Below are 27198 nucleotides of genomic sequence, written 5' to 3' on the forward strand. Positions count from 1 at the left end.
AAGACAGGGAGAAAGAAAGAGCAAAAAGAACTACAAAACAGTATAATATGTGTTGATGGACATACACACAGAATACTTATTTAGTGGCTGAGCTAAGGCCAGAACCTGGGCTCTGCCCATTCACCATGCCCTGGCCTCCAGCAGCCGTGTGCCTCTCCAGGGCACATGCAGACAGCCATTCCAGACTGAAACAGACAGGATCCATCGCAGCCCCAAGTCACCCCTTGTATATAGTATCCACTGTGATATTAGGACTCAGAGAGGACCCAAGGGATTGGATTATTCTTATAGCTAAGGCAATGAGAAATACCATTTGCTGGAGGTAAGAAACAAAATTAGATTCTCTTTGGTATGCGATTAACATCAGTCATACCACATCTTAGGTGATTTAGAATAATACTCTTAAGTAAACTGAGGGATGCCTACCATTCCTCTTCCCCATCTTATTACCTGCAGGAGGGCAGAGTGCATGAAGATCAGCCACATTAGCAGCCACCAGGGGCTCTTCCGGGAGGCCATGGGGTCGGGTCTCCTGGGGGCGTCTCACTCGTAGCCTAAAGAGAAGGAAAGATTTGGTTTCCATTCAGCTCCAGACCCAGCAGTGGCAACACTCATGACTTACCAGATCAACAGAGGGAGGAACCCTGAGCCCCACATACTGTCTTGGAAAGCTTTGTGTTGGCCCTGGATGGAGCTACCTACTGTAGAGTACAGGCTGTCTGGGGCTCTCTTTAGGAGGAGTCCATGTCAAAGTCAGGAGCGCAGCTAGACCCGCCTGCACGGTGCAGCCCATACCTCCAGCCCTCCAAAAGCCAAGCCATCTCTGCACCAACCACTTCCCAGCCCATTTGTCAGCAGTAGGGTGTGGCTGTTGGCATCCGACTCAGGGAAGCCAGCATGGAGCCAAGGGTTAGGGCACCTGCCAGCTTCTGCTACTTCAGGCACAAATGAGTCTAAGCCCTACTAAGCCAACCCAGAGAGGGGAAGGAACCTGCCTAAGATCACACCGCAAGACAGTGACCATTCTAGGACTGGAATGCAGGTCTTCTGCTAGTTCGAGGCTTTCCCCACCAGAAGACACCGTTCATCCTCCTCGGAGACCCCGCCCTGCAGCCAGAGAGCTGAGTGAGGAGGGGCTCAGCGGGTACAGCTTTGGAGAAGCCAACGAGCACAATCCTAGAAGTAGGTGAGGGCAAACCAGCGGGAGGCTGGAGGGCAGCGGGGGCTTTCCTCGGCGTCCTCCTGACGGTTTGCAGGGAAATCAGGATGGGTCGAGCCTGGAAAAGCCGAGGTCACCCTCGCCTCTCGCTTCGCCTCGCGGGCGCCTTGGCGAGCTGGTGTCCGGGGGCGGGTCGGTGGCTTCTCTCCATCTGGAGAAAGCATTAAGGGCCTGGCCTAATGCGATCCGCAAATGTGCTGCTGTTTCCGACCTGAGGCGGCGACTCTGGGCCGAAGGGAGGCGGCCAGTGCGGGGCCCTGGGACGGTGCGCCCCCCTCGCTCGCTCGCACCAGCAGTCCCCAGCGCGCACTCCTCCTCCGAGTACCCGCCGCCTGGCGGTCCCCGCGCCCCCGCTGCGCCCCGGTCCCGCACGCCCGCTGGCCGCGGCGCGCGCGGCGCGCAGCCCTTGGCGCTCTAGGCGCTTGCAACCCGCTTGCCAAGCGGCCGGACCTTCCGACGCCCGAGCCCACTAGCTTCTGTCAGCCCGTTTTCTACCTAGAAAGCCCCCAACCCGAAGATTCCCCAAGTCGGTGGAGTTCCCTCACGCTTAAGCGTCCCCGAATGTCTCTCCCCAAACCACTGGGACCCCCGGAGCCTGCCCGGCCAGAGGTCTCCGAGCCTCGCCGAGCGCCCGGGTCCTGTAGTTCCCGGGAACCGAGTCGTGCCCTGCCGCTCGGAGCCCCTCAACCCCACTGCGCTGTCTTGCTCCCCCCAACACCCGCGATGGAAGAGCCTTCCCGCCCCCGGGCGCCAAGCTCAGAGCACCCACCTGGCGCCGCAGAAGCGTCCGGGAAGTGCAGCCAGGCGGCGCGGGCTCGGCGCGCGCTGGGGAGAGGCGGACGGGAGCGGCCCGGTCCACACCTCGTGCGGGATCCGGGACCCGGACCTTCCCCGACGCCGGCCTCCAGCCCGCGGCGCCGCAGTCGCCGCCGACGCCGAGAAGTTAAATGGGGCTGGGACGGGGGCCGCCCCGCCTCTCCCGCCCCCTCCGGGCGTGCGGAGCGCGGCGCTGGCCCCGGCCCAGAAGCGGAGGGCGCGCGCCGCCACCTGCACCGCCCGGCAAGTGCACGGCGCGCCCGGGCGTCCGCCCGCCCTCGCGTCGACCCCGCGCCCTCCGCCAGCGCCGGGGACGCCGCGGGCTCGAGGGGAGCGCGTGAGGGGCGGGAGCCGGGCGGCTCGGACGCGCGGGGCTGCGGCGACGGCGAGACTCGGCTGGAACGCTCCTCCGCCCGCTTCCTGGAAGCCACTCCTCGCCCTGGGCCGGCCGCCAGGCGCGGTGCCAAGAGCCGGGACTGCCGACGCCGCCACCGCCGCCGGCGGCGGGCGCGCGGGGAAAGGCGGCCGCGAGCCAGCCGGGACGCCCCGCCTCAGCCGGAGCCGGGAGCGGGGATGCCATCGCCACCCCCCACCCCGTCCCAACCTCAGCGAGCCTCCGCCCGCCCCGCCCGGGCTCGGGCGCCGACTCTGCTAAGTCAGGCCCAGCGGCCACACGGAGGTTTGCCCGGAACCGCTGGCTCGTGCCTGCGAGCCTCCGGCGCTCCCGGCCAGGCATGACCAAAGTCGGAGACCAGTGGCCCCTCCCGGCCTGCCCGCCTTCGCCTCCAGCGGCGCCCAGAGCACACGCCGGGCCTGGGCCAGTGGACTCCGGTGAGCTCGCTCCCCACTAGGACCCTTGGCCACCAGGGACCACCAGGGACCGACCACCAGCGACCTGGTGCCTCTTGCTATGAGCCGAGCTTGGGTAACAGAGCTGTGCAGCTGCCCAAACCCCGGGGTACCCAGGCCTGAGATTTGGGGTGGCGGCGTCAGGGACCCGGAGTGGGGTGAATTTCCTCGTGGAGGTGGTGAGAAGTAGGTGGACTGCTTGTCCCTAGCCTTGATCTAATTTCAGAAGTATGAATCCAAGGGCCTCGGGATGGCTTGAAAAGTCTCATTATGCCTGGGGCTAAGTCTTCACAGTCCCCATTTCCTTGGGTGCTTAGTGTGTGCCAGCCACCTGCCAAGCTCTTCATGTGCAGCTCATCTTCACAAGGGCCCCAGGGTGTTAGTAACATTCTTCCCATTTCATGGATGGGAAAGCTGAGACCCAAGGGACACATAACTTGTAGGCAGTAAGTTGCAAAGTCAGCGCTGGAGCCTGCATCTCCCCTCTTTAAAGGCTCCACTGTTCAGCCCTGAAGGTTGTCTCCTGCCTGTTCTGTGGTTGGTACCTTACAGGTGGTGGTAGAGCTTTACCCAGAGGAGCTGGTGCTGCCTGTCTACCTCCATCATCTTCCCTTCCTTACTGTGGGACTTCCTCTGGCCCAGAGGAAGACCTCCAGGACTGTCTGTGTCTCTCCACTCCAGGTAAAATGGCCCGAATCTTTCAGGAAGTGAGAAGAGGACATTCAGTGTGAAGCGGGCAGAGGAGAGACTGGTCACTAAGTGCAGGGGAGGCTGGGCTAAACCAGAAAGAATGCAGCCATGTACAGTGGATTCTCCTTATTTGCCATGTAAGTTTTGTTCTCATAAAGTTAAGGGAACTTTAAAATGAATTTGGGAATACCAAACCATTGCTCCTGGGGAAAGCACAGAATTAGACTCTTGCCAGCCTCTGAGCTAAAAAACTACCTGGTGGCTTAAATGGTAAAGCATCTGCTTGCAATGTGAAAGACCCAGGTTCAATCCCTGGGTCAGGAAGATCCCCTGGAGAAGGAAATGGCAACCCACTCCAGTATTCTTCCCTGGAAAATTCCATGGATGGAGGAGCCTGGTGGGCTAAAGTCCATGGGGCTACCAAGAGGCAGACATGACTGAGCCTCTGTGCTGCGTTCTTGTCAACTGATCAATACATAACATTAACTTATGTGTCTTTCTCCTTAAAGACATCTTTGTTGTTATTGTTGTTGTTTAATCCCTAGGTCATGTCCGACTCTTCTGTGTCCCCACGGACTATAGCCCGCCAGGCTCCTCTGTCCGTGGGATTCTCCAGGCAAGAATACTGGAGTGGGTAGCCATTCCCTTCTCCAGGGGATCTTCCTCACCCAGGGATGAAACCCACGTCTCCTGGATCACGGGCGGATTCTTTACCACTGGAACCACCAGGGAAGCTCTAAAGACATCTTACTTAACATATATTATTGATTCATTAACGCTGAACCCACAACTTGTGCCCAAATAAGTTGATCTCACAGGTATCTCATCTAACACAAGGGTTTTGTCCACAGGGCACATCGCAGGGTTCCTCTGCTTAGGAGCATGAGACAGCAAATCAGCACTGCTCTTGAGGGCCATTTTAAACAACAGAATCACCAAGGGAAAAAAAGAATAAAACGTGAAAAGTGGCACTGAATAGGCCATCAGAGAATGCTTGTTTACAGTATGAGAGCTGAAACAAGGTGGAACATGGGGCCTGGATGAACCTGAGCTAGGAACATGTATATCAGGCAACTCAAAATTTCACCCCTCATCAGAGAACCATGAATGTGCTGCAAATCTTGATTTGGGGGACTGCAAATAAATTTTAGCAAGTAGGCAAGTTCGCAGATACGGAATCTGCAAATGATGAGGATTGACTGTGTGTGCTTCTCCTGTCAAGGTGTAAATTCAAAGCCTGAGCATAACATGCCTGCATGATCAATTGCTCAGTCGTGTCCGACTCTTTGCGACCCTATGGACTGTAGCCTGCCAGGCTCCTCTGTCCATGGGGATTCTCCAGGCAAGAATACTGGAGTGGGTTGCCATTTTCTTCTCCAAGGAATCTTCCAGAACCAAGGATCAAACCCATGTCTCCTGCACGGTAGGCGGATTCTTTACCACTGAGCCACCTGAGATGCCCCTGTCAAGGTATGGTCGAGGAATAATGATTCCAAACACAATATACCAGACTCTGTTCCAGGTACTTCGCTGGTATTAACTCTGTCCTTACACCAGCCCTTGGTAGCTCAACTGGTTAAGAATCCGCCTGCAATGCAGGAACTCCCGGTTCAATACCTGGGCCAGAAAGATCTGCTGGAGAAGGGATAGGCTACCCACCACGGTATTCTTGGACTTCCCTGGTAGCTCAGCTGGTAAAGAATCTGCCTGCAATGTGGGAGACCTGGTTTGATCCCTGGGTTGGGAAGATCCCCTGGAGAAGGGAATGGCTACCCACTCCAGTATTCTGGCCTAGAGAATTCCATGGACTGTATAGTCCACGGGGTCACAAAGACTGAGTGAAAGACTGAACGACTTTCACTTTCACACCAGCCTATGGGGTAAGTATCATGTTTATTCCACTTCACAAACTAGGAGACTGATGTAGAGAAAGGTTTAGACACCACATGTTCTTAGCAACTAGACTATACTGCATCTCGCGTCATTCACATTCCAAAATAGAGCCTATTGCAAAAATCACATGAATATTCAAAATGAAATGGAGAATTCAAAGAGAGATTATGCTGTGCAGTGGCAGCCGGGCACTCCCTCTGACTCAGGAAGGCACCGAGAAGTCTCCTGCCTTGGAGGAGAGTGGGATTGTTGGAAGCATTTGAGCTGCTGGGCTCTCAGGTGTTAATGGCTCAGCGGGGACTTCCTGTCTCATGTTCCTTGGCGCACTCAGCCTCCAGGGACTGCTCACACCAAGGAGGACGCCAGGGATGAGCCTTTCTCTCCCACAGGTGCCGGGGAACATCAAGCCAGCCCCTTTAAGGAACAGTTGGGAGAACAGCAGGGAACTGGTGAAAAGCAGGTGAAGCATCAGCAGTTCCCTGATGGACGTTCCCCTTCCTGCTCACCCTAGCGGGCTGAGTAGTCAGTCCTGTGAGTGCCCTTAAGGCCCTGTGAGTTCATGTTACCCATCCAAGCTCTGTCTGCTCGCTGCACAGCAGGCCAGTAACCAGGAGACCAGGTGTCGAGGCAAGGAATAGTGACTTTATTCAGAAAGCTGCGCATCCGAGAAGATGGAGGACTAAAGGTCTAGAGTACCATCTTACGGGGTCTAGACACCAGTTTCTTTCATAGAACAGAGAGAGGGAAGAGGTCAGGAAGTAAAGTAAAAAGGCCATGGGTCTTGCAGAATATCTCCTGGCTTGGCCAGCACTGGGGAGCTAGGAGAGGATGTATTAATTTCTTCAGGGGTCAGGGTGTCTCCCTGGGAGCTGAACAAAGGTACTTTAGTTTAACGTCAGGCAGAGGGGCAGGGTTCCCTGAGGCAGGCCATTATGTGTGCTTACAGCTACAGACAGCATCCTTTTAGTGATGAGAGTACCAAAAGCAACAGGAAGCAAAGCTTAAAAGAAACAGATCCAACGTGGAGTCAGGTGTGCTCTTTCCTGTTACATCAGGACAGCGAACTGCCCAAGTCTGGGAGGGTGGGCTGAACCTCACAGGTCCTGTCCCCAGATTCACCGTCTAATCACCCCCAGAGAGCTCTCCATCACTCTACCCAAGTGTAAATGCAGAGCCTGCTTCAGTGCCTGTACCTACTCCACCCTGCCACCCACCCTCCTCTCCCCTGAAACCTCCCACAATGTTTAAACAAGACATTGCCAAAGACGCTGAGGTGGGGAAGATTGGGGAATGGTAAGAACAGAAGGGAATGAACTCCCTAAAAGCTGTATCTGTCTGATCAGGCCACGGGGTGGGACTGCAGAACCAATCTCTCTGGTGGGTGGGGGAGGGGGTGGGGGTGGGCAGGATTCAGACCCCTCACTGCCCAGCTCCTGGACTCTCCCCCTATGAGAACCCCCACCACCTGGGGACAAAGGCAGTGCCTTTCAATTTGGAGAGGTCTAAGAAATCAAATTCCATTTCCTCCCTAAAATCGATCCTCTTGCATTTCCAGTCTCCCTTATCCATTTCCTAACCATGTTCCCAGCATCGCCTACTGACAAAAACCAAACACAACAATGCAACATTTGTATCAGAGATATATAGAGAGGTAGAGAAAGAAATGGAACCCCACTCCTGTACTCCTGTCTGGGAAATCCCACGGACAGAGGAGCCTGGTGGGCTACAGTCCATGGGGTCACAAAGAGTCGGTCATGGCTTAGTGGCTAAATGACAACATACAGAGAGGACCAGGAAGTTCCTACCAGTGATGCTGCTCTTGGGGTCGGTGTGGATTTCACCCTGAGAAGTGATGTCAAGTCAGGGCTTTGGCCTGAATTTGTTCCTGATACAGAATTACTCTTTCTGGTTGCAGGTCTTGTAGATGGACTTGGGAAGCATGCTCAAGGCTGTGTTGGAGGCTGGTGGACAGGAGCCCTTGGAGACAAATCCTAGAGAAGTTAGAGCTGACTGCAGAAGGCACAGAGGAGCCACTGAGGTGAGCGTGGTGTCTTCCCGGTGTGAGACTGCCCGGGGAGTGCTTTTACAGGAAAGACCTGGAAGGGAGCAAGGGACACAAATAGGGATGGGTAGAGAGCAGAGACAGCCTGTGCACACGAGTACGTGTGGACACACACACAGACAGCCTCAGAAACTGAGAGGCATGCCCTCATGGTAGTTTGAGTCACTTTTATGGAGCAGTTCTTCTGGGTTTCCTTTGGCCAGTCGTCTTGCTTTGCCTGGTTCTGAGTCCATATATGGTACATCTCAGGATCCTCCCAGGTTGGCCCACTCTCTTAGCCAAGATGGATTCTAGTGAAGAGGCCTATGGGTGGGTTGACATCACCTACTATGGGGTGGTGCCCTCTCCCTTTTTCACCTTCGAGGAGCCTTTCTGCGCATGTGTAGTCGGGAAGATCTCCTAGAGCTTGGGAATGAGGAATACATGGTCTTTTATCGCTTATCTAGGCAGGACTCAAGCTCCTCTCTCGCGCCTGCTATTTTGGGACATCTGTCCACTGGGGAGGAACTCCAGCAGCTCAGCCTGAGGCCCACCTCTCTCCTGCCTCACTCTCATAAGCCAAAGAAGATGCTTCAGAGAAGGTCCCGGCTTTAAGCCCCTGGCTGCCACAATCACATAAATGGGAGGCGGGTGTATGTTCCCATGACGAGGGTTTGGACAGAGCATCTGCCCCAACAGCATCTAGCACACCTGGCTTCTCAGGTGTTCCCCACCCCACATGGGAAACAAGCTCAGCTAGAGCTGGTCGTTTTCTCTCTGTCCAGAGCCCGTCTTTGGAACAGAAATTTGCTTCATAAAAAGTGTTCAAGTCTCCTGCCTCATAAGCAAAAAAAAAAAAAAAAAGGCCCTTGGGAAGAGGGGTGACAAGAGTGAAGGTTCTACTTGGCGAGGGGCTCTGTGCGCTTTGGCACACCCTCTTGGTTTCTGCTCTTGTCCTGCACCTAGACCCCCAGGGAGCCCCTTGGGGAGCCGGATCCATGATTTCAGGACTTTCTTAGAGGTATGAGATCCATCATGTCAAGGCAGGAGGCTTGGGCCATTCATACTGCTGTAGCACTGGAAGTCTGAGCCAGTCAGAATCTCTGTCAGGAGAGTGAGGTAGTGTTGGACAGACTTTCTAGAAAGCTCCAAACCTTTGGGGTTGGGCAGGGGAGAGCTTTAGTCCCCCAAAGTGTTGCAAAGGAATGGAGTTGGATTTTGGTGATCCTTCTCAGGGCCAGCAAAGTCTCCAGGCCCCCGACCCAAGGCTAACTTCATGTGGCCTCTAGGGCTGGGAAGGGGCTGACCTGACCATTTTACGTGCGTCTCATACTCTGATTGTACATGTATGTGTGTGTCTTGTGCTCAGTCATGTCCACATCTTCGCGACCCCATGGACTACAACCCACCAGGCTCCTCTGTCCATGGGGTTTCCCAGGCAGGAATACTGGGCTGGGTTGCCATTTCCTCCTCCAGCGGATCTTCCTGACTCAGGGATCGAACTCTCCTCTCCTGCACTGCAGGTGGATTCTTTACCACTGAGCCAGGGGAAAGCCCATAAGCTTATTGCATACAAGCAAATCCTTAGGCCTCATTCAAGACTATGGCTTCTTTCTTTGCACATAATTCTAACAGGTTTGTTCATCTAGTTTTCAAGAGTAAATCAGAGGCTCTGAGTTAGAAAGGGACAGAATCTCTACTCAGAAAAGGGATACTGGCAGCCTAAAGGTGCTACAGAAAAACTGTAAAAGGCACAAAAGAAGTAAAAGACACCATAAGTCTGGTACAGTTTTGTTCACACTGGTAGGGCCTGAGAGGATCACAGGGTCACTCCAAGGGCTTTGTTCATGCTCGTGAACCCAGGTTATCTACAAATGCACTTGTTCATCACATTAAGTTTATGGATGTATGGAAGTACAGGCTACATTTCAGAAAAATAATCACTCATCAAAGGGCTAAATTGTAAGAAAAAGAAAACAAAGGCAGGCACCATGTATTCCTTTAACAAGTCACCTTTAGCTTCCTGAAAAGTTCACACCTGTCGTGAACAGTCCTGCAGTGAACATTGGGGTAAATGCATCTTTTTCGATTACGGTTCTCTCAGGGTATATGTCCAGTAGTGGGATTATAACAAAGGTTCGTCTAGTCAAGGCTATGGTTTTTCCAGTGGTCATGTATGGATGTGAGAGTTGGACTATAAAGAAAGCTGAGCACCAAAGAATTGATGTTTTTGAACTGTGGTGTTGGAGAAGACTCTTGAGAGTCCCTTGGAGATCCAACCAGTCCATCCTAAAGGAAATCAGTCCTGAATATTCATTGGAAGGACTGATGCTGAAGCTGAAACTCCAATACTTTGGCCACCAGATGCCAAGAGCCGACTCATTTGAAAAGACCCTCATTCTGGGAAAGATTGAGGGCAGGAGGAGAAGGGGACGACAGAGGATGAGATGGTTGGATGGCATCATCGACTCAATGGACATGGGTTTGGGTGGACTCTGGGAGTTGGTGATGGACAGGGAGGCCTGGCGTGCTGCGATTCATGGGGTCACAAAGAGTCGGACACGACTGAGCAACTGAACTGAACTGAACTGATGGTACTTTTATTCCTAGTTTATTAAGGAATCTTCGAACTGTTCTACATAGTGGCTGTACCAATTTACATAACATGTAAAATAGATAACTAGTGGGTGGGGCAGCGGGAAGCTGCTATATAGCACAGGGAGCCCAACCTGGCGCTCTGTAACGCTCCACCTTAGAGGGTGGGAGGCTCAAGAGGGAGGAGATATATATATATCTCCTCAACTTCACGACTGAAGCAACTTAGCATGCATGTATTTATACACACACACACACACACACACATATATATATGTAAATAAGAAAGTGTTAGTCGCTCAGTCATGCCTGACTCTTTGCGACCCCATGGACTGCAGCCCACCAGGCTCCTCTGTCCATGAGGTTTTCCAGGCAAGGTATGTGTGTGTATATATATATATATATATATTTATATATAACTGATTCACATTGATGTATGGCAGAGACCATGACAACACTGTAAAGCAATTATCCTTCAATAAAAAAGTTCACACCTAGCACATCATCTCTGACAATTCCAGGAGACCAAGCTTTTATTCCAGAATTGATCCATTTGAGCAAAAAGAACAGAGTGTAACATACTCTGTACACTTCACTGTTTAAAAATGTGATACCAGTTTTCTTACAAGGTGTCAAGAAGAGTTGTGCCCAAAGCATTTTCTCCCACGCTGCACTGCATGTCACTCACCCCGCACTGCAGAATGAGACCTGCTTGTTTAGTCTGCTTCCTTATGTGTTCCTTACTCTGTCCGCTTGGCAATATTTGGGTTGGAAACACCACAAAGAAATACTTGAAAAGTCTTTTTTCAAATATAAGTTCAATAAAAACATTTCTATGTGTTACATTTTGCAAAACACACAACTTCAGGAGAGTTTAGATAGCCAATTAAGCATTGTTATCCCTTCTTTACCAAGACTTGGGCAAAAATTTTCTATGGATAAATATGAAGAACTAAATTCCTTCAGATGCCACCATTCATATCTGGTCAGTTTTAGGCTTAAAGAACAATTCAGTTCAATACAGCAAAATGCAATATTTATGTTTTTTGCAATATATATTAAATTTTTGCCAGGTATGTCTAGGTCCTGGGAATACAGTGACATAGAAAGATACAGCCCTGCCTGAAGGAGCAAATGAGATACAGTGTGATAAATTATTTCAGAGATATAAACACAAGGAGCTAGAAAACTTTTGCATAGGATGGCAACTGATTCAGTCATGGGGCTTTTAAAGATGTCTTAGGAGAAGTGATATTTCAGCTATGAACTAAACTTTCTATTTTTTTTTTTTTTTTTTTTTGAGGAATCTCCATACTGTTTTCTATAGTGGTTGCACCAGCTTACATTCCCACCAACAATGTAGGAGGGTTTCTTTTTTTTCCCACAGCCTGTCCACCATTTGTTATTTGTAGAGGTGGCTCAGATGGAAAAGAACCTGCCTACAATGCAGGAGAACAGGGTTTGACCCCTCCATCAGGAAGATCCCCTGAAGAAGGAAATGGCTATCCACTCCAGTATTCCTGCCTGGGAAATCCCATGGACAGAGGAGCCTGGTGGGCTACAGTCCATGGGATCTCAAAGAGTTGGACACAACTGAGCAACTAACACTTTCAAGCTTTCATTCTGCCTTGTGTGAGGTGGTACCTCATTGTAGTTTTGGTTTGCATTTCTCTGATAATTAGCAATGTTGAGTATCTTTTCATGTGCCTGTTGGCCATCTGTGTCTTCTGTAGAGAAATGTCTATTTAGATCTTCTGCCCATTTTTCCATCAGATTGTTTGTTTTTTTGTTGTTGAGTTGTGTGAGCTGTTTGTATATTTTGGAAATTAAGTCCTTGTTGGTCCCATCATTTGTAAATGTTTTCTCCTAGTCTGTATATTGTCTTTTCTTTTTGTTTATGGTTTTCTTTGCTGTGCAAAAGCTTGTAAGTTTGATTAGGTCCCATTTGTTTACTTTTGTTTTTATTTCTGTTGCCTTGGGAGACTGATATTGGTATGATTTATGTCAAAGAATGTTTTGTCTGGCTGTAGTTTTAACAGTCCAAGCAAGAGCTCATGATGGCCTAAGCTGGTACAAGTGGTAGTGAAAACAGAAGAAAATAGAAGGATTTGAGACAGTTGTTAAAGAATTTTTAAGACTTGGTGAATTACTTAAAAGAGTAGAGAGGAGAGACAGTCAAGGTTGATACCCTGATTCCTGCCATGGGCCATGGGTGATGGCAGTGTCATTTGTGGAGATTGGGAGTGTAAGAGGAAGAGGAGTGTGTTGGGTGGAAAGAGAAAGAGCGAGAGATGATGACTTAACTTGGAACATTCTGAGCTGGAAATCCCTCTGGGTCTAGAATCAGGATGACAACTTGGGCTGGAGATTTAGCTTCATGACTCATCAGCATATGGTTGATACTTGAAGCCATGGAAGTTGATAGTGTGGATGAAAACAGCCAGCTCATCCACCATCTATCCATATATCCATTCATCAGAAAAGGAATTTCTGTATGTCCTCCAGTGTGCATGCAGTATATGTATGAAAGTTTGAAAGTTTAGTCGTTCAGTCGTGTCCGACTCTTTGCGACCCCATGGATTGTAGACTACCAGGCTCCTCTGTCCACGGGATTTTCCAGGCAAGAGTACTGGAGTGGGTTGCCATTTCCTTCTTCAGAGGATCTTCCTGACCCAGGGATCGAATCCAGGTCTCCCACATTGTAGGCAGACACTTTACTGTCTGAGCCACCAGGGAAGTCCCTATATGTATAATTTCTCCTAAACAGTGAAAATATCACACGTTTCTTTTTCTCAAAAAAAAAAAAAAAAAAGGAAAGAAAAAACCACCATCATTGTGAGGCACTTTTGATTTCTGTCTGTCTTCACCACTTGCTCATAGGGTTGAGTGGCTCTGGCCAGAAGGATGTTTCCTCAGCTCTGTTCTTTTGCTCTTTCATTGTGAACTTCAATCTGAAAAACACACCCACCCCTGAATCCTCCAAGGCAAAGTTTGACATTCAATCCTAGCCTGGGGCTCTGGTTTACCATCAAAGCATGAGTGGGTCTTATTCGGCCTTTCCCATGAAATTGCTAAATGCTGTTTCATTAAACGTGGTGTGCCAAAGAAGTGTATTTTTCTTGTTGTTTTTTAAAAACCAAGGAAAAAACCAAAAAACTCTGTGAAACAAGTATCCCCAAATTCATGTATGGTGTCAGGAAGATTGAGAACAAAATGACTAGTGTTCTACAAAGCATAAATAAGAAAAATGGAAAAGAATTTTTTCTTTAAAAAAGGAAGTCCCTAGGTATACCTATGGCTAATTCATGTTGATGTACAGCAGAAAACAAAGTGATATTGTAAAGCAATTATCCTTCAATTAAAAATAAAAAAAATTTTTAAAAAACCCTGATATTGACATGAACTGTCAGATCAGGTAGAGACTTCATATCAAAGATGATTTGAACTCATATGTTGTATTCAAACTACCCATTCCCCACTGAAACCACTAAATGGATACTATATCAAATTCTCTATGAATGCTGGAAGCTGAGGAAGGGAATTTCCCCCATAACTGCCACTCACAGGGTTGATGCGATACACCAGTAGCCATTGCTCTGGTGACAGTGGCCCTGTGACAGAGGAAGAGAGCTGTGCGCTGTGAATGTCATCTGATGACGCTGCCAGGAAGCTAAGGCAACTATGGTCATCTTGTGGGAGAGTCAACATCACCTGTTCTTTTCTAATTTATTTTTATTTATTTATTTATTTTTGACTGTGCCGCACAGCATGCAGGATCTTAATTCCCTGACCAGGGATCAAACCCATGCCCCCTATGATGGAAGCATGGATTCAAAACCACAGGACTGCCAGGGTTTGTCCCAACATCACCTGATTCTTTTACTACATCTGGCCTGTGACCTCTCAGGGATGGTCCCTCTGGAGGGGCATCTCCCTGTGTGGTATGCCCCTGGGCTGCCTCCTGGAGTGTATGCAAACCACAGACCATGGTTTTCACAATGATCAGTTTAAGGTGACCAAAGTGTGTCACCCTTCTGGTGAAGGTTCTGAGGAGCAGTAACCCTTCCATCCTTGGAATCTCAAGAGTCACAGGAGCCTTTGAAGAGCGATCATCTTCTGAGTTGCATCTAGATGAACTGGGAGAGTCAAGAGGCAGAGGCGGTGACAGCTGAGAGCAACACAGCCTCATGTCCTTCCGTTATGGGTGCTCAGTTATTATCATCCCTGTGGCATCACATGGACAGTTATTAATATGTACATAAGGATTGAATAGGCTTCCCAGGTGGCACTAGTGGTAAAGAACCCACCTGCCAATGCAGGAGAGCATGGCAACCCACTCCAGTATTCTTGCTTGGAGAATCCCATGAACAGAGGAGCCTGGCAGGCTATAGTCCATGGGGTCATAAAGAGTTGGACATAAAGAGTGACTAACACAATACTGCATCAGTTTCTTAGGGCTGTCCTAACAAATGACTATGGCTAGGTGACTCAAAACAACAGAAACTAATCATCTCACTTCTGGAGGCCAGATGTCCAAAGTCAGTGTGTCAGCAAATCCATGCAGCACCTGAAGGTTCTGAGGAGAATCCTTTCTCACCTCTTCTTGGCTTCTGGGAGCACCACTCCAATCTTTCTCTGTCTTCACATGCTCTCCCTGTGGCCTGCTCCCCTATGTCTGGTTCTGTGACAAATCCCCCTCTCCTTTCTCTTCAGATACCAGTCACTGGGTTCAGTGCATGTGTTTAGTCATTCAGCCATGTCTGACTCTTGCGACCCCAAGGACTGCAGCCCACCAGGCTCCTCTGTCCATGGGATTTTCTAGGCAAGAATACTAGAATGGGTTGCCATTTCCTCTTCCAGGAGATCTTCCCGACCCAGGGATTGAGCCCGTATCTCCTGTGTCTCCTGCATTGCAGGTGGATTCTTTACTCACTGAGCCACTGGGGAAGCCCCATTGGATTCAGGGTCCATCCTAAATACAGGATGATCTCATCTTAAGACCCTTAACTTGACTCCATCTGCAAAGACCTTATTTCTGAACTTACATTTTCAGGTACTGGAGATGATGACTCAGACATTTCTTTTTGGAAGCCATTTATCAACCCCTCCAGGCACCAATACTAAAGTTTACTCTACATTCTATGTCCCACCTGAAATGATGCCCAACGAAGTTATCCAACATAGCTTATCCGAGGTTCTACGACTGAGACCAAAGGACAATAAGGTACTCTAATAACAACATACTAATATAAATGTAGACACAGAATGTAGAAAGAATTCTCACAGGTCCATAATAAATGACTGAAAATGGTCAAAAGATTTGAAGAGGCACTTGCAAAAGCTACACATATGCCCAATGAGCATATGAAAAGATGCTCCACATCATCACTCATCATCAGAGATTGGTCCATGGGAGGCACAAAGGGGCTTAGAATTACAGTACTGTATACTAAATAAGAGACTTTCTACACTAAGTCCCCTACATACGAATGAGTTCCATTCCAAAACAGTGCATAAGTCCAGTTTGCTCATTAATCCAACAAAGTTAGCCTAGGCACCCAACTAACACAATAGGCTGTATAGTACTGCAGTGTCATGGGTTTATAATACTTTTCACAAGAATATTACATAAAAAACAAACACAAAAGATAAACATTTTGAATCTTACAGTATAGTACCTTGAAAAGTACAGTAGGGCCAGCTACCACTTTTATGTGGTATAGGGGAGTGCAGGTTCAATTCCTGGTCAGGGAGCTAAAACCCACATGCCTTGTAGCCAAAGAATCAAAACGGAAGCAATAGTAACAAATTCAATAAGGACTTTAAAAATGGTCCAGATTTTAAAAATATTAAGAAAGCAAACAACAACAAAAGATTATCTAGTAGCTATTTATATTTAGAGTTGTGGTGGCTTAGTGTCTGCTTCCTTACCTTTGTGCACAGGTCTGGAGGTTGGCTAGAGTCACTCAGTTCTGGCCCACGCATCTCCCTGCAGTCAGCTGCTGCTGCTGCTAAGTCACTTCAGTCGTGTCCGACTCTGTGCGACCCCACAGACGGCAGCCCACCAGGCTCCCCCGTCCCTGGGATTCTCCAGGCAAGAACACTGGAGTGGGTTGCCATTTCCTTCTCCAATGCATGAAAGTGAAAAGTGAAAGTGAAGTCGCTCAGTCATGTCCGACTCTTCGCGACCCTATAGACTGTAGCCTACCAGGTTCCTCCGTCCATGAGATTTTCCAGGCAAGAGTACTGGAGTGGGGTGCCATTGCCTTCTCTGCTGCAGTCAGCTAGCTTGGGCATGTTCTCCTGATGGAGATGCACAGGTGCAGAGTACAGGTGGAAAGCTTGAGTATTTTTCAAGTCTCCATTGGTATCCAGCCTGCTACCATCCCACAGGTCAAACAATTCACCAGCCTGCACCCCAGGTCAGGGTGGTCACAGGAGGAACTTGCAGCTGCACGACTGCACTTCGGAATCAATTCAACATTAAGAATGACCAAGGCCTTTTGCCAACAGTGTGTCATGTTTATTGGGTGGTTCACAGGTCAGCTAAAACACATGAAGGGGAAAGACCGGAGGCCATCAGTCATGTCAGGAAACAAAATATTTAGCAGTTCTTAGCTTCAAGTGTTGGCTTCCATCACAGCTTGAGGAAGACGGGCCAGTCCCTGACAGAGCTTATGGGTGCTGTTTATTTTTAGCAACAAGAAGCACATACATTTATTTAACCAGTGACTTTTAAGACAATCAGCAAAAGAAGAAAACTGTATTTCCATGGAGCCAAGACAAGAAAATCATTTATACAAATTAAACTGATACAAAATACATTATAAAGAGAACCACACATACAAAAGTCATTAACTTGGTCAAAGAGCAAGAATGCCACAGAACAACCACGCTGAGAACACTGGTGTGAATTCATTTCGGTTATGAAACTTATGTCCGAGAGAGTCTGAGTTAACACATTTACTGAGGTAAAGGCACAATCACTTCCACATAGTTAATGGGGAAGAAGCCAGATTCCCCATGCAGAATTCCTTCATACCAGTTTTCATCTATTTGATTGGTTAATGTAATGATGTCCCCTTCTTTAAATCCTAGTTCTCCTTGGTTTTCAGGCTCAAAGTCATAGAGACCACGACAGCAGGGCTGGTCCATGGGAACGTTAGAACCTGTCCGCATCGTGTGGAGACAAAAAGCACATGGTTAACATGACGGAGCATCCGTGGGGCATTGCAAAGGTGGAGGGTTGCAGAGGCCAGGAACAGCAGGCCCCTGCCTGCCTTCCTGTTGAGCCAGGACAAGGCTGGCTTAACCCCCACTGTGGCCTCTGCTCCCCTCAGCTCTCCCTCCTTCCCTAGCTGACCTCCTGAGCCTTGGCTTTTCTCATCAGTTCTCCTAGCCAGAAAATTCAGGCCCAGCCCCTGTTCTTGAAGCAGCTGTTCAGCTCTGCCCGCAGCCCAAGGGAGGTGCAGAATTTTACAAGGGCTAACCCCTGCCCTCAGGGAGCTCATAGTTTCTTTCTGGAGAGTGGACAACACATGAGAAACATCTGAAGAACGAAGATGAGGGACTTCCCTGGTGGTCCAGTGGTTCAGACACTGTGCTTCCAATGCAGGGGACGTGGGTTCAATCCCTCATCAGGGAACTAAGATCCCCGCATGCGGCACAGGTGTGGCCAAAAAATAAAATAAACTGATAAGAAACCAAGGCCAAAACAACAACAAAGACGAGGTAGTATATCACCTACAACTCAGAGATTCAGAAGGAAGCAGAAAAGGCCTGGATGGTCAGGGCCATATTCCTAGAGCTGGGAACCAGGAGGTGGAACATGGCGGAGTGTAAGACTAGAGAGACAAGAGCAGAATCTCTACAGACCAGCCTGCAGCCTTGGGATTGTTGTACTGAGCCAGTAGTTCTCAGGACAACATTTTTAACGTAATTATTTTTTCATTTCAAAACCAAAACTAAACGTGGTAAAAAGATAAAGACAAAAAGAGAGAGTAAATACATGCAAAATTGACTGCTAATGAAGAGGTGCATGTGTGTCCGCTAAGTCATTTCAGTCCTATCTGACTCTGTGTGACCCATGGACTGTAGCCCTCCAGGCTCCTCTGTCCATGGGATTCTCCAGGCAAGAATACTGGGGTGGACTGCCACACCCTCCTCCAGGGAATCTTCTGGACCCAGGGATCGAACCCACATATCTTACAACTTCTGCATTGACAGGCAGGTTCTTTACCACTAGTGCCACCTGGGAAGCCCCAATGAAGAGGTCACCAGTGTTAACGTGATGGCATAGAAGCTTCCAGATTACTTTATGAATATATTTGTGTATGTATTTAACATATAATTATTTTCATAAAAGAATATTCCTATTTTATTACTGTGAACATTTTACAGGTTACTTTTAATTACTGAACAGTTGTCAACTATATCAGGATAACATAATTTCTTTATTGTTGTTTTGTTTTGGCTGCGTGGTGTGGCACATGGGATATTAATTCCCTGACCAAGGATCAAACCCCTGCTCCCTGAATTGGGAGCTCATAGTCTTAACCACTGGACCACAGGGAAGTCCCTAACATAACTTCTTTAACTGATATCCTATTAAAGGATATTTAAAGGTCTTCCTTTCCTTCCTTCCTTCCTCTTTCTCTCTCTCTTCCCTTCTACATTTCTTCCTGTTCATTTTCCTATTTGTTTCCTCTTGGCATTCATTGATAGCTCTTTGAAAAATATCATAATATATGTGTATTTACAAATATGTACATTTAATTCCTGAGGGTAAACTTCTAGGAGAAAATTTGCTGTTCATAGACATAAATTTTTCCAAGACTTTTAAAATTTACTACCAGTATATTTTTCTATTTTCTTTGTCTTAAAAGTATTAGGTGCCCCTAATATATTATGGACTTTTATACTATAAATATTAACCTCGTATCTGTCATATTTGATATATACACTATTTCCAGCTTATTATATGTATTTTTTCCTTTCATTTTGTTTTTGGAGTGTGTACTGGGGGTGGGGCAGGGATGGGAGTTTCTGTTTTATTTTGGCATCCATGCAGAAATTTTAAACCACATAAGCAGTCAAAGTGGTGAAACTTTTCATTCATGGTTTCCCTTCCACAGTTATACATAAATATTCAACTAAATTTATCCCAGTAATTTTTTAAAATTAATTTTTATTGTGAAGATGTTTTCCTTCAATCCATTTTTGCAAATAAAGGTATTATTTATTTTTAATAATGTTTAAGCAGCTATCTGAACACAATTCATTAAATAGTAATAATCCATTATTCTCCACTGATTTCAATACTACTTTTGTCTTTATCATATGTTTAATTATCATGTGCACTTGGATCTATTTTAGCATTTTCTACTTTCCCCCACTGATGCATTTCAGTAACTGTACCACACCATTTTAAATAATGTAGCTTTAAAGTAAATGTCCCTTGGACTGCAAGGAGATCAAACCAGTCAATCCTAAGGAAATCAACCCTGAATATTCATGGGAAGGACTGATGCTAAAGCTGAATCTCCAACACTTGGCCACCTGATACAAAGATCCAACTCATTGGAAAAGACCCTGATGCTGGGAAGGATTGAAGGCAAAAGGAGAAGGGGCAGCAGAAGATGAGATGGTTAGATGGCATCACTGACTCACTGGACATAAATTTGAGCAAACTCTGGGAGATAGTGGAGGACAGCAGAGCCTGGCATGCTACAGACCATGGGATTACAAAGAGTCTGATATGACTTAGCAACTAAACAACAACAAAAAGTAAAAGTAATTAGTAACGTAAGTTCTTCTCTATTATTCTTTCACAGGCATCCCTTGGAGATATTGCAGGTTTGGTTTCAGACCATTGCAATAAAGCAAACATCTCAATAAAGCAAGTCACACACATTTTTTGGTTTCTCAATGCATACAACAGCTGTTTACACCATCCTGTAAATAGCATTGTGTCTAAAAAAACAATGTATACACCTTAATTTTAATATATTTTATTGCTGAAAAATGCTAACCATCATTTGAACCTTCAACAAGTCAATCATTTCTGCTGGTGGAGAGTCTTGCCTTGTTGTTAATGGCTGCTGACTTATGAGGGTGGTGTTTGCCAAAGGTTGGGTGGCTGTGGCAACTTCTTAAAATAAGACAACAGTGGAATCTGCCTCATGGATTGACTCTTCCTTTCACAAACGATTTCTCTGTAGCAGGCAATGCTGTTGGACAGCATTTTACCCACAGTAGAACTTTTTTCAAAATTAGAGTCAGTCCTCTCAAACCCTGCTGTTGCTTTATCAACTAGGTTTATGTAATACTGTAAATCCCTTGTTGTCATTTCAACAGTCTTCACAGCATCATCAGTAGATTCCATCTCAAGAAACCTCTTTCTTTGCTCATTTATCAGAAGCACCTCCTCATCTGTTCAAGTTTTATCATGAGGTTGCAGCAGTTCAGTCACATCTTCAGGCTCCACTTTGAATTCTATTCATTCTCTTGCTCTTTCCACTACATCTGCAGTTATTTCTTCCACTGGAGTCTTGAACCCCACAAAGTCATCCGTGGGGAATGAAAGCCACTTCTGATAATGTTGATATTCTGGCCTCTTCCCATGAATCACAAACATTCTTAATGGCAAGCAGAATCCCTTCCAGAAGGTTTTCCATTTACTTTGCCCAGATTCATTAGATGGATCACTGTATGTGGTAGCTATGTTGTTCATTCGCTCAGTCATGTCCGACCCTTTGTGACTCCATGGACTACAGCCCACCAGGCTCCTCTGTTCATGGAATTCTCCAGGCAAGAATACTTAAGTGGGCTGCCATTTCCTTCTCCAGGGGATCTTCCCAACCCAGGGATCAAACCCGTGTCTCCTGCATTGGCAGGCAGATTCTTTACCATTGAGGCACCAAGGAAGCCCCACATAGGCAGAGTAGATTCAGCATAATTCTTAAATGCCTTAAGATCTTCAGAATGGTGCATATGCATTGGCTTCTACTTAAAGTCACTGCTGCAATAGCCCCTAACAAGAGAGATACCCTGTCCTATAAAACTTTGAAGCCAGGCACTCACTTTTCTTCTCTAGCTATCAAAGTCCTAGATGGCACCTTCTTCCAATAGAAAGCTCTTTCATTTAGACTGAAGATCTCTTCTTTAGTGTAGCCACCTTCAAGAATTATCTTAGCTAGATCTTCCTGATAACTTGCTGCAGCTTCTCCATCAGCACGTGCTCCTTCACCGTGCAGTGGTTAAGAATCCACCTGCCAATGCAGGGGACATGGGTTGACTCCCTGGTCCCAGAAGATCCCACACATGGCAGAGCAACTAAGCCTGTGTCCCACAGCCAGTGAGCCTGTGCTCTAGAGTCTGTGCTCTGAAACAAGAGTTCCTCTGCCATCCTGTGTTTTCCATTTCAATTTCCTCTTTCTATTATTATGAAACATTCTTATTTCTCTCCCCATCCAGACTTTAAGTAAGAATTGAAACAAGTTCTGCTAGAGACTGTGTTCCTTCCTCAACAAGTCTTTTCCAGCCAAGTAAAGAGAGAAGATAAATTTGGGGCTGGTCAAATGAGAAGCCGCTTTGTCCAGGGGAGGGACCAGGAAGTGGCAGAAAATTCAGCGAGCAGCACCTATTCTCTGGGGGCGGTCCACCCTCAGTACCACCCCCACTGCTAACCTTCTGCACACATTGTCCACCCCACGTGGGAGTGAAAGCCAAGCCCCACCCCCACACCTCGCTTAGGGAGCATCTGTCAATGAAGTTCCTCAGTTGGACTGAGACGGTCCCCTCTTGCCTTCCTGCTGCAGTGGTTCTCAATCTGGAGGCACGATAAACACCCCCTGCCTGAGCTGACCCCAGACCAATTAAATCAGAAGCTCTGGCAGTGGGACCCAGACACTGGATTTTTAAAAATTTCTCAGGTGTTTCCAATTTCCAAGAGAGGTTGTGAACCACCAGCCCCATGGCCCTCTTTCCCTCCAAGTCCTCTGACAAGAGGCTGGGAGTGTCTGGGAGCTAGTAGGGAAAGCGGGGTGGGGAGTGATGGCAGAGAAGGGGAGGCTGTCCCTCTTCAGGTGGGAAGCTCCTTCCCAGGTGTGACTTCCAGGTAGGTCAGCATTTTAAAATCTGGGCCCCCTGCCCCATTATCTCTGGAATCTTCCTGATGCTTCCAGCATGTAGACAGCTCCTTCCATGACAGACCCCTGTCCCACCCCAAGTTTGTATATTCCTTTTGTCGTAATGATGGGAATTGGGGATTGTTTAGTCGCTCAGTAATGTGTGACTCTTGGCAACCCCGTGAACTGTAGCCCACCAGGTTCCTGTCTACAGGATTTCCCAGGCAAGAATACTGGAGAAGGTTGCCATTTCCTTCTCTAAGGGATCTTCCCGGACCACGGATCAATTCTGTCTCTCTTGCATTGGCAAGTGGATTCTTTACCACTGAGCCACCAGGAAGCAGGAGGATTTAAATAGGGGGCCTGGTTCATGATCTTGAATGTGGACAGAATAACCTTCACTGATTTCAAAGCATTAGGGAGTTGTGTGTTTCCAGGCCAGACTTTCCATTTTCCTTTGGAAATACAGCTCGGATCTGGGTGGGGTGGGGGCGCTGTGGGAGCTGGTCACTGAAACCCTGTAGCAAGTCAAGCTGCTGAGTCAAAGTCAATCCCGCTAGTGAATAACTGCTCCAGAGTGGTCCACTAAAACCATCAGTATTCTGTCATATCTCCCGCTACCAGCTTTTGACACAGAGGGAGTCAACTGCCAAGCACCATGATGGTTTGCGGAGGCATTTCCTGGAACACAAAACATCCGTGCTAGAAGGGTCTTTGGTGGTCTTCCACAAGCTTTCTTTTTGAAGAAGAGGCAGTACGTGCCCCTGAGAGGTCACAACAGCCTGGCCCCAGAGCTAATGGCAAAGCCAGAAAGAGACACCAGCGCTCCGCCCGTGACCTCCTCTCCTGATGTCACCTCCTACATACTCTATGCCACTGCTAAGTCTTGCCAAGAAACTTCATAGGCTATCACACTGACTATAGAGCTGTGTGTTTGTGTGTGTGTGTGTGTGTGTGTGTGTGTGTACACATATGTTGGGTTGGCCGAAAAGTTAATTCTGGTTTTTCCATAACATCTCATAGGGAAACCCGAATGAACTTTTTGGCCAACCTATTTTTCCTCCCATTCACTTTGTAAGCTACCTGTGATGACTGAAATAAATACTAAATGGCAGACATGCACTTATCCCAGCCCCTGCCTATGCGTGCATACGTGTGCCCTCGCTGCACACACGCTCTGAACCAATCGGGGGAGAGACACGTCCCTCCTGTCTCACTTCATTTACTCCAGGTTAGGGACCACTGCCATACTTCCCACTTCTGACTCCGAAGAGCTGGAACTCGACCAGCCCTCACATCACACTCCATCAGCAAATCAACCCCAAACATGGCGTCTCTCCCAAGACCCGGGAGTGGAGAGCCCCTGGGCGAGAGTTCCCCAACTCTGGTGAGGCGTGAGTGCTGGGTTCTCCCCAGCCTCTGCACTGTCCCCCCACCCCCAACATTCACCCACCGAACACAGCTCTCAACAACAGTGCAGGCATCAGTAGGTCCACCCCCAGCAGAGCTCAGTCCACTGTTCTGAACTGTACATGCAGCAAGATGGTATTGGGAAGTGTCATCCGATGCCTTCATCACACTGGGTCATCTTGGCCGTCTGGGGCCCCCAACCAGGGAGCCATGGCCTCCTGTCCTTTAGGGAGAGGGTGGGACCCACATATGAGGGATCGATGTTTAACTGGTAAGTTCCAAAATAATGTCATTTCAGTTGTGAGATGGTGTAGACGCTGAGGCTTTGGGGCTTTCATGCCTGAGCCAGGCAGGCTTTTATGAGATTTGAAGTTGGGGGTGGGGAGAGACTTCTGGATTCCAAGGAACCAGAGGTTGAAGAACTTGGAGCACAGAGATTTGTCTTATAAGCGTGGGGAGGGAGGGACTGTTTCTTGCCACCAGAGAAGAGACAAGAGCACTTCCTGGAGTCAGGGAAGAGGTAGAAGAGGGCAGTTTGAAAAGGCTGAGATGCTTCCTGATCCCACGCTGGGGTGGGGGTCTTGTCCCCACTTCCCACTGGAACTGTAGAAGATAGGCTTCAAAGAGCTCTAGACTTGGGGGTGCTGAGCACAGTGGAAATGGTGGGTGGTGTAATTAAACAGGGGTTCCCCTGTGGCTCAGTGATAAAGAATCTCCCTGCAATGCAGGAGACGTGGGTTCGATCCCTGAGTCCAGAAGATCCCCTAGAGGAGGGAATGGCAACCCACTCCAGTATTCTTACCTGGAGAATCCCCATGGACAGAGGAGCCTGGAGGGATACAGTCAATAGGGTCACAAAGAGTCAGACACAAGTGAAGCCACTGAGCACCCTCACATGTAATTAAACAGAGAGGGTGCCTGAGGGGGTCACCTGGGCTCCCCATGCACTGTAAACACCTCCTCAAGACCAGGCAGGAAGTAAGGAAGAGCTGAGGGGGCATCTGGACCAGAGATGACCTGGGGGTGGGTGCACAGGCTCCCAGTGCAGAGGTCCAGTAACCCAAGGGCAAACCTGACCCAGGCCCGGACCTGGTGTGATAAATCTCCTCTGTGGAAGCAGTTAAGACCCTGACAAGCTTCCCCACCCATCACCGTGATGTTCCCCAAACACCCTCTGTACCCAGGGAACATCTTGAGGGTAGAGAAGGAGGTAGGAGAGAGCCTTGGAGGAAAAACCAATAGCCCTGGCAGGAAATTTTAGCTAAACTGACCAGGTTTAAATCCTGAATCGAGCAAGCAATAAATGGACAGTCTGCACTTTCTATTGGAAGAGACCAAGTTACCTTGAAATGGCCAGATTACGTTTTTTTCCACCATTAGAAGAAATGGAAAAAAGATTAATTTTTTTTTCTTTTGGCCAACAGTAGAAATGGAAAAAAGATTAAGTTGTTTCCGCCATCGGTCTGAAGAGAGGCTCAAGAGCAAGTTCGGTTAAAGAGGAATTGAGTTTGTGCTCACTCCGTGACAGTGTGTGAACTTTCCCTCTGCACAAAAGACAGGGCAGCGTCACCACAGATGGGACGCTGGAAGTGAAGGCAGAAGAGGTGACATGTGCTCAGTGGGATCTTTTCAAACTGGCCATGCTTGGCGCAGACATGTGCAAGGAGCCTGAGCGCCCGGTGCCCAAGGATAAGCTGCACCTCTTCCCAGATCTTCCCCGAAGAAAGGAGGGGTCCCACCCAGCACCGCATCTTTGCTAAACACCCACCTCCTCTTTCCCCTGGGACCTTCCGCCACCACCTCCCTGTACAAGCTGTCTCGTGCATGGTACTTGGCACCTGAACCCGCTGAGAATCTCTGCACGTGAGCTCCTGGCAGCCGAAGCCCCTCCAGTGAGGAGGCGGCCTCCTCCCGCCCTGGCCGGGGAGCCTGTGTTTATTTTCTCTCACTCCTGAGGCCTGGATTCACGTAATGTGAGAGAAGAGGTGGGGAAAACACAGTCTCTTCCTTGTTAAGGCTCTGAAACAAAGATTATTTTAACAGAGAGAAGGGAGTGTCCCTATTGAATATTTATTATTCAAGCTCTGTTCCACACCATTAGGGAGTAAAAAAAGAGACCCAACCACAAGAATTTTAAGGAAGGTGGTCGGTCAGTCAGTGCTGCATCGGCAACATGCAACAGGTCGGGATAATTGTGTTCTCTCTAAAAGAAATTTAACTCCCTTCTGGGCAATAATGTGGCCTGGCTTATGACAATACTTGGTCCCCTCTTATTTTAACGGAAGGAAGATTCTCTGGAGGCTCTTCTCTGACTCCAGTTTTTATCTCCCCAAGTCCCTGCTGCAAAGGGCTACTCACGTGAACAGAACTGCCAGGCACATTTTATTCTGGTAGCCACAGTCCCACAATGAATACCACAGTCCTGGTCAGCTAGAGGGATAGAAGACTAACCCTCAGTTTTCAGTATTTACCATGTGCCTGAAAACATTCTAAGTGCCTACAAGCAGATTTAATTCTCAGAGGAGCCCTTTGATGAGGTACCATTTGTCACTGTTGTTGTTCAGTAGCTCAGTCCTGTCTGACTGTGACCCCATGGACTGCAGCCCGCCAGGTTCCTCTATGGATTTCCCAGGCAAGAATACTGGAGTGGGTTGCCATTTCCTCCTCCAGGGGATCTTCCCAACCCAGGGGTCGAACCTGCATCTCCCACATTGGCAGGTGGATTCTTTACTGCTGAGTCACCTGGGAAGCCTGAGTTACTATTATTTCCCCCAATGTGATGGAGAGAGAAATGGGGGTTCCAAGCATTTAAGCAGCAGTGCTGAGATCTGACCTCCATCTAGGTCCAGAGTCTGAGCTCTTGATCACCGTGGCATGCACCCACTCTGAATATCATTGGATGGTGAGTTTATGCCCACTAGGTTTCCGAGCCAACCGCAGTCAATGGGGTGGTCCATCAGCTGGGTTGGAAAGAGCCATGGGTCCTCAGCAGGGCAGGCTCCTGGAGCTCCCGGGCCTGGGATGCTCTTCAAGAGTACTCTCCACCTTAATCCGTCTCTGATCCTAGAAGGTCTGCCCACATCCCACCCCGCCCTGCCAGTCACTGGAGGGATGTCCTTCAGGGCCTTACTCCCTGGGCAGCTTCAAAATGAGCAGCTCAGGCTTCAATAAAAAATACCATTAAGTCCCATACATACGAACGAGTTCCATTCCGAGAGTGCATCTGTAAGTCCAGTCTGTTCGTAAGTCCAACAAAGTTAGCCTAGCTAACCAACTAACTAGTTGGCTATATACTGCTGCTTTTACGCTTGCTTCTGGACATCCTGGGCTTGAAATAAAGACACTGCACTGCTGTCCTCTCTACAGGACTGTACGGTGAAGTACACACAAGAACAGCCACTTGCAGAGGACGCATGCACATGACAATGTATGCCAGACATGAGAAATAACTTGTGATAGCTTTGATTGGAAATGCAACCATTCACATCTTGGAAAGTTCCCAACTTGAAGGTTCATATGTATCAGACTTAGTGTAACAAGCAAATAAAAATGGGTGT

The 27198-nt window shown here is 48.2% G+C and overlaps 3 protein-coding genes across 12 annotated transcripts in view; 1 reads left to right on the top strand and 2 right to left on the bottom strand.

The window, feature by feature from the left end:
• ADAMTSL3 (ADAMTS like 3) overlaps positions 1 to 2126 on the bottom strand; it is a 363119-nt gene extending 360993 nt beyond the window's left edge. For 4 of the 5 annotated variants that reach the window (XR_006344423.1, XM_043921943.1, XM_043921940.1 and 1 more), the window contains exons 1-2: positions 1989 to 2126; positions 451 to 554 (exon numbers count right to left, since the gene is read on the bottom strand). Coding sequence is in view for 4 of the 5 variants with exons in the window: in XM_043921943.1 (XP_043777878.1) it covers positions 451 to 519 (69 nt within the window). In the remaining variant the exon portion in view is untranslated. Of the gene's footprint in view, positions 1 to 450; positions 555 to 995; positions 1393 to 1988 lie in introns of those variants that run through there. The other variant, XM_043921941.1, reaches the window with a different exon arrangement.
• Positions 1412 to 20012, top strand: LOC122706387 (translation initiation factor IF-2-like). The gene is made up of 4 exons (XM_043921552.1): positions 1412 to 2866; positions 3566 to 3711; positions 7383 to 7505; positions 19937 to 20012. Exon 1 carries the CDS (start codon positions 1412 to 1414, stop codon positions 2771 to 2773), a length of 1362 nt encoding a protein of 453 aa, XP_043777487.1. The 3' UTR covers positions 2774 to 2866; positions 3566 to 3711; positions 7383 to 7505; positions 19937 to 20012.
• The window catches only part of SH3GL3 (SH3 domain containing GRB2 like 3, endophilin A3), a 107185-nt gene continuing 96591 nt past the window's right edge, over positions 16605 to 27198 (bottom strand). For all 6 annotated transcript variants that reach the window (XM_043921949.1, XM_043921944.1, XM_043921946.1 and 3 more), the window contains one exon: positions 16605 to 17272. In XM_043921949.1, the coding sequence (XP_043777884.1) occupies positions 17067 to 17272 (206 nt within the window). In that variant the 3' untranslated portion in view covers positions 16605 to 17066. The remainder of the gene's footprint in view (positions 17273 to 27198) is intronic.

This window comes from Cervus elaphus, chromosome 13 (genome assembly GCF_910594005.1).
Source record: "Cervus elaphus chromosome 13, mCerEla1.1, whole genome shotgun sequence".
NCBI lineage: Eukaryota > Metazoa > Chordata > Mammalia > Artiodactyla > Cervidae > Cervus > Cervus elaphus.

Excerpts from the sequence above, each read along its gene's own strand:
- LOC122706387 (XM_043921552.1), top strand. The coding sequence starts at position 1,412 with ATGTGCTGCTGTTTCCGACCTGAGGCGGCGACTCTGGGCCGAAGGGAG.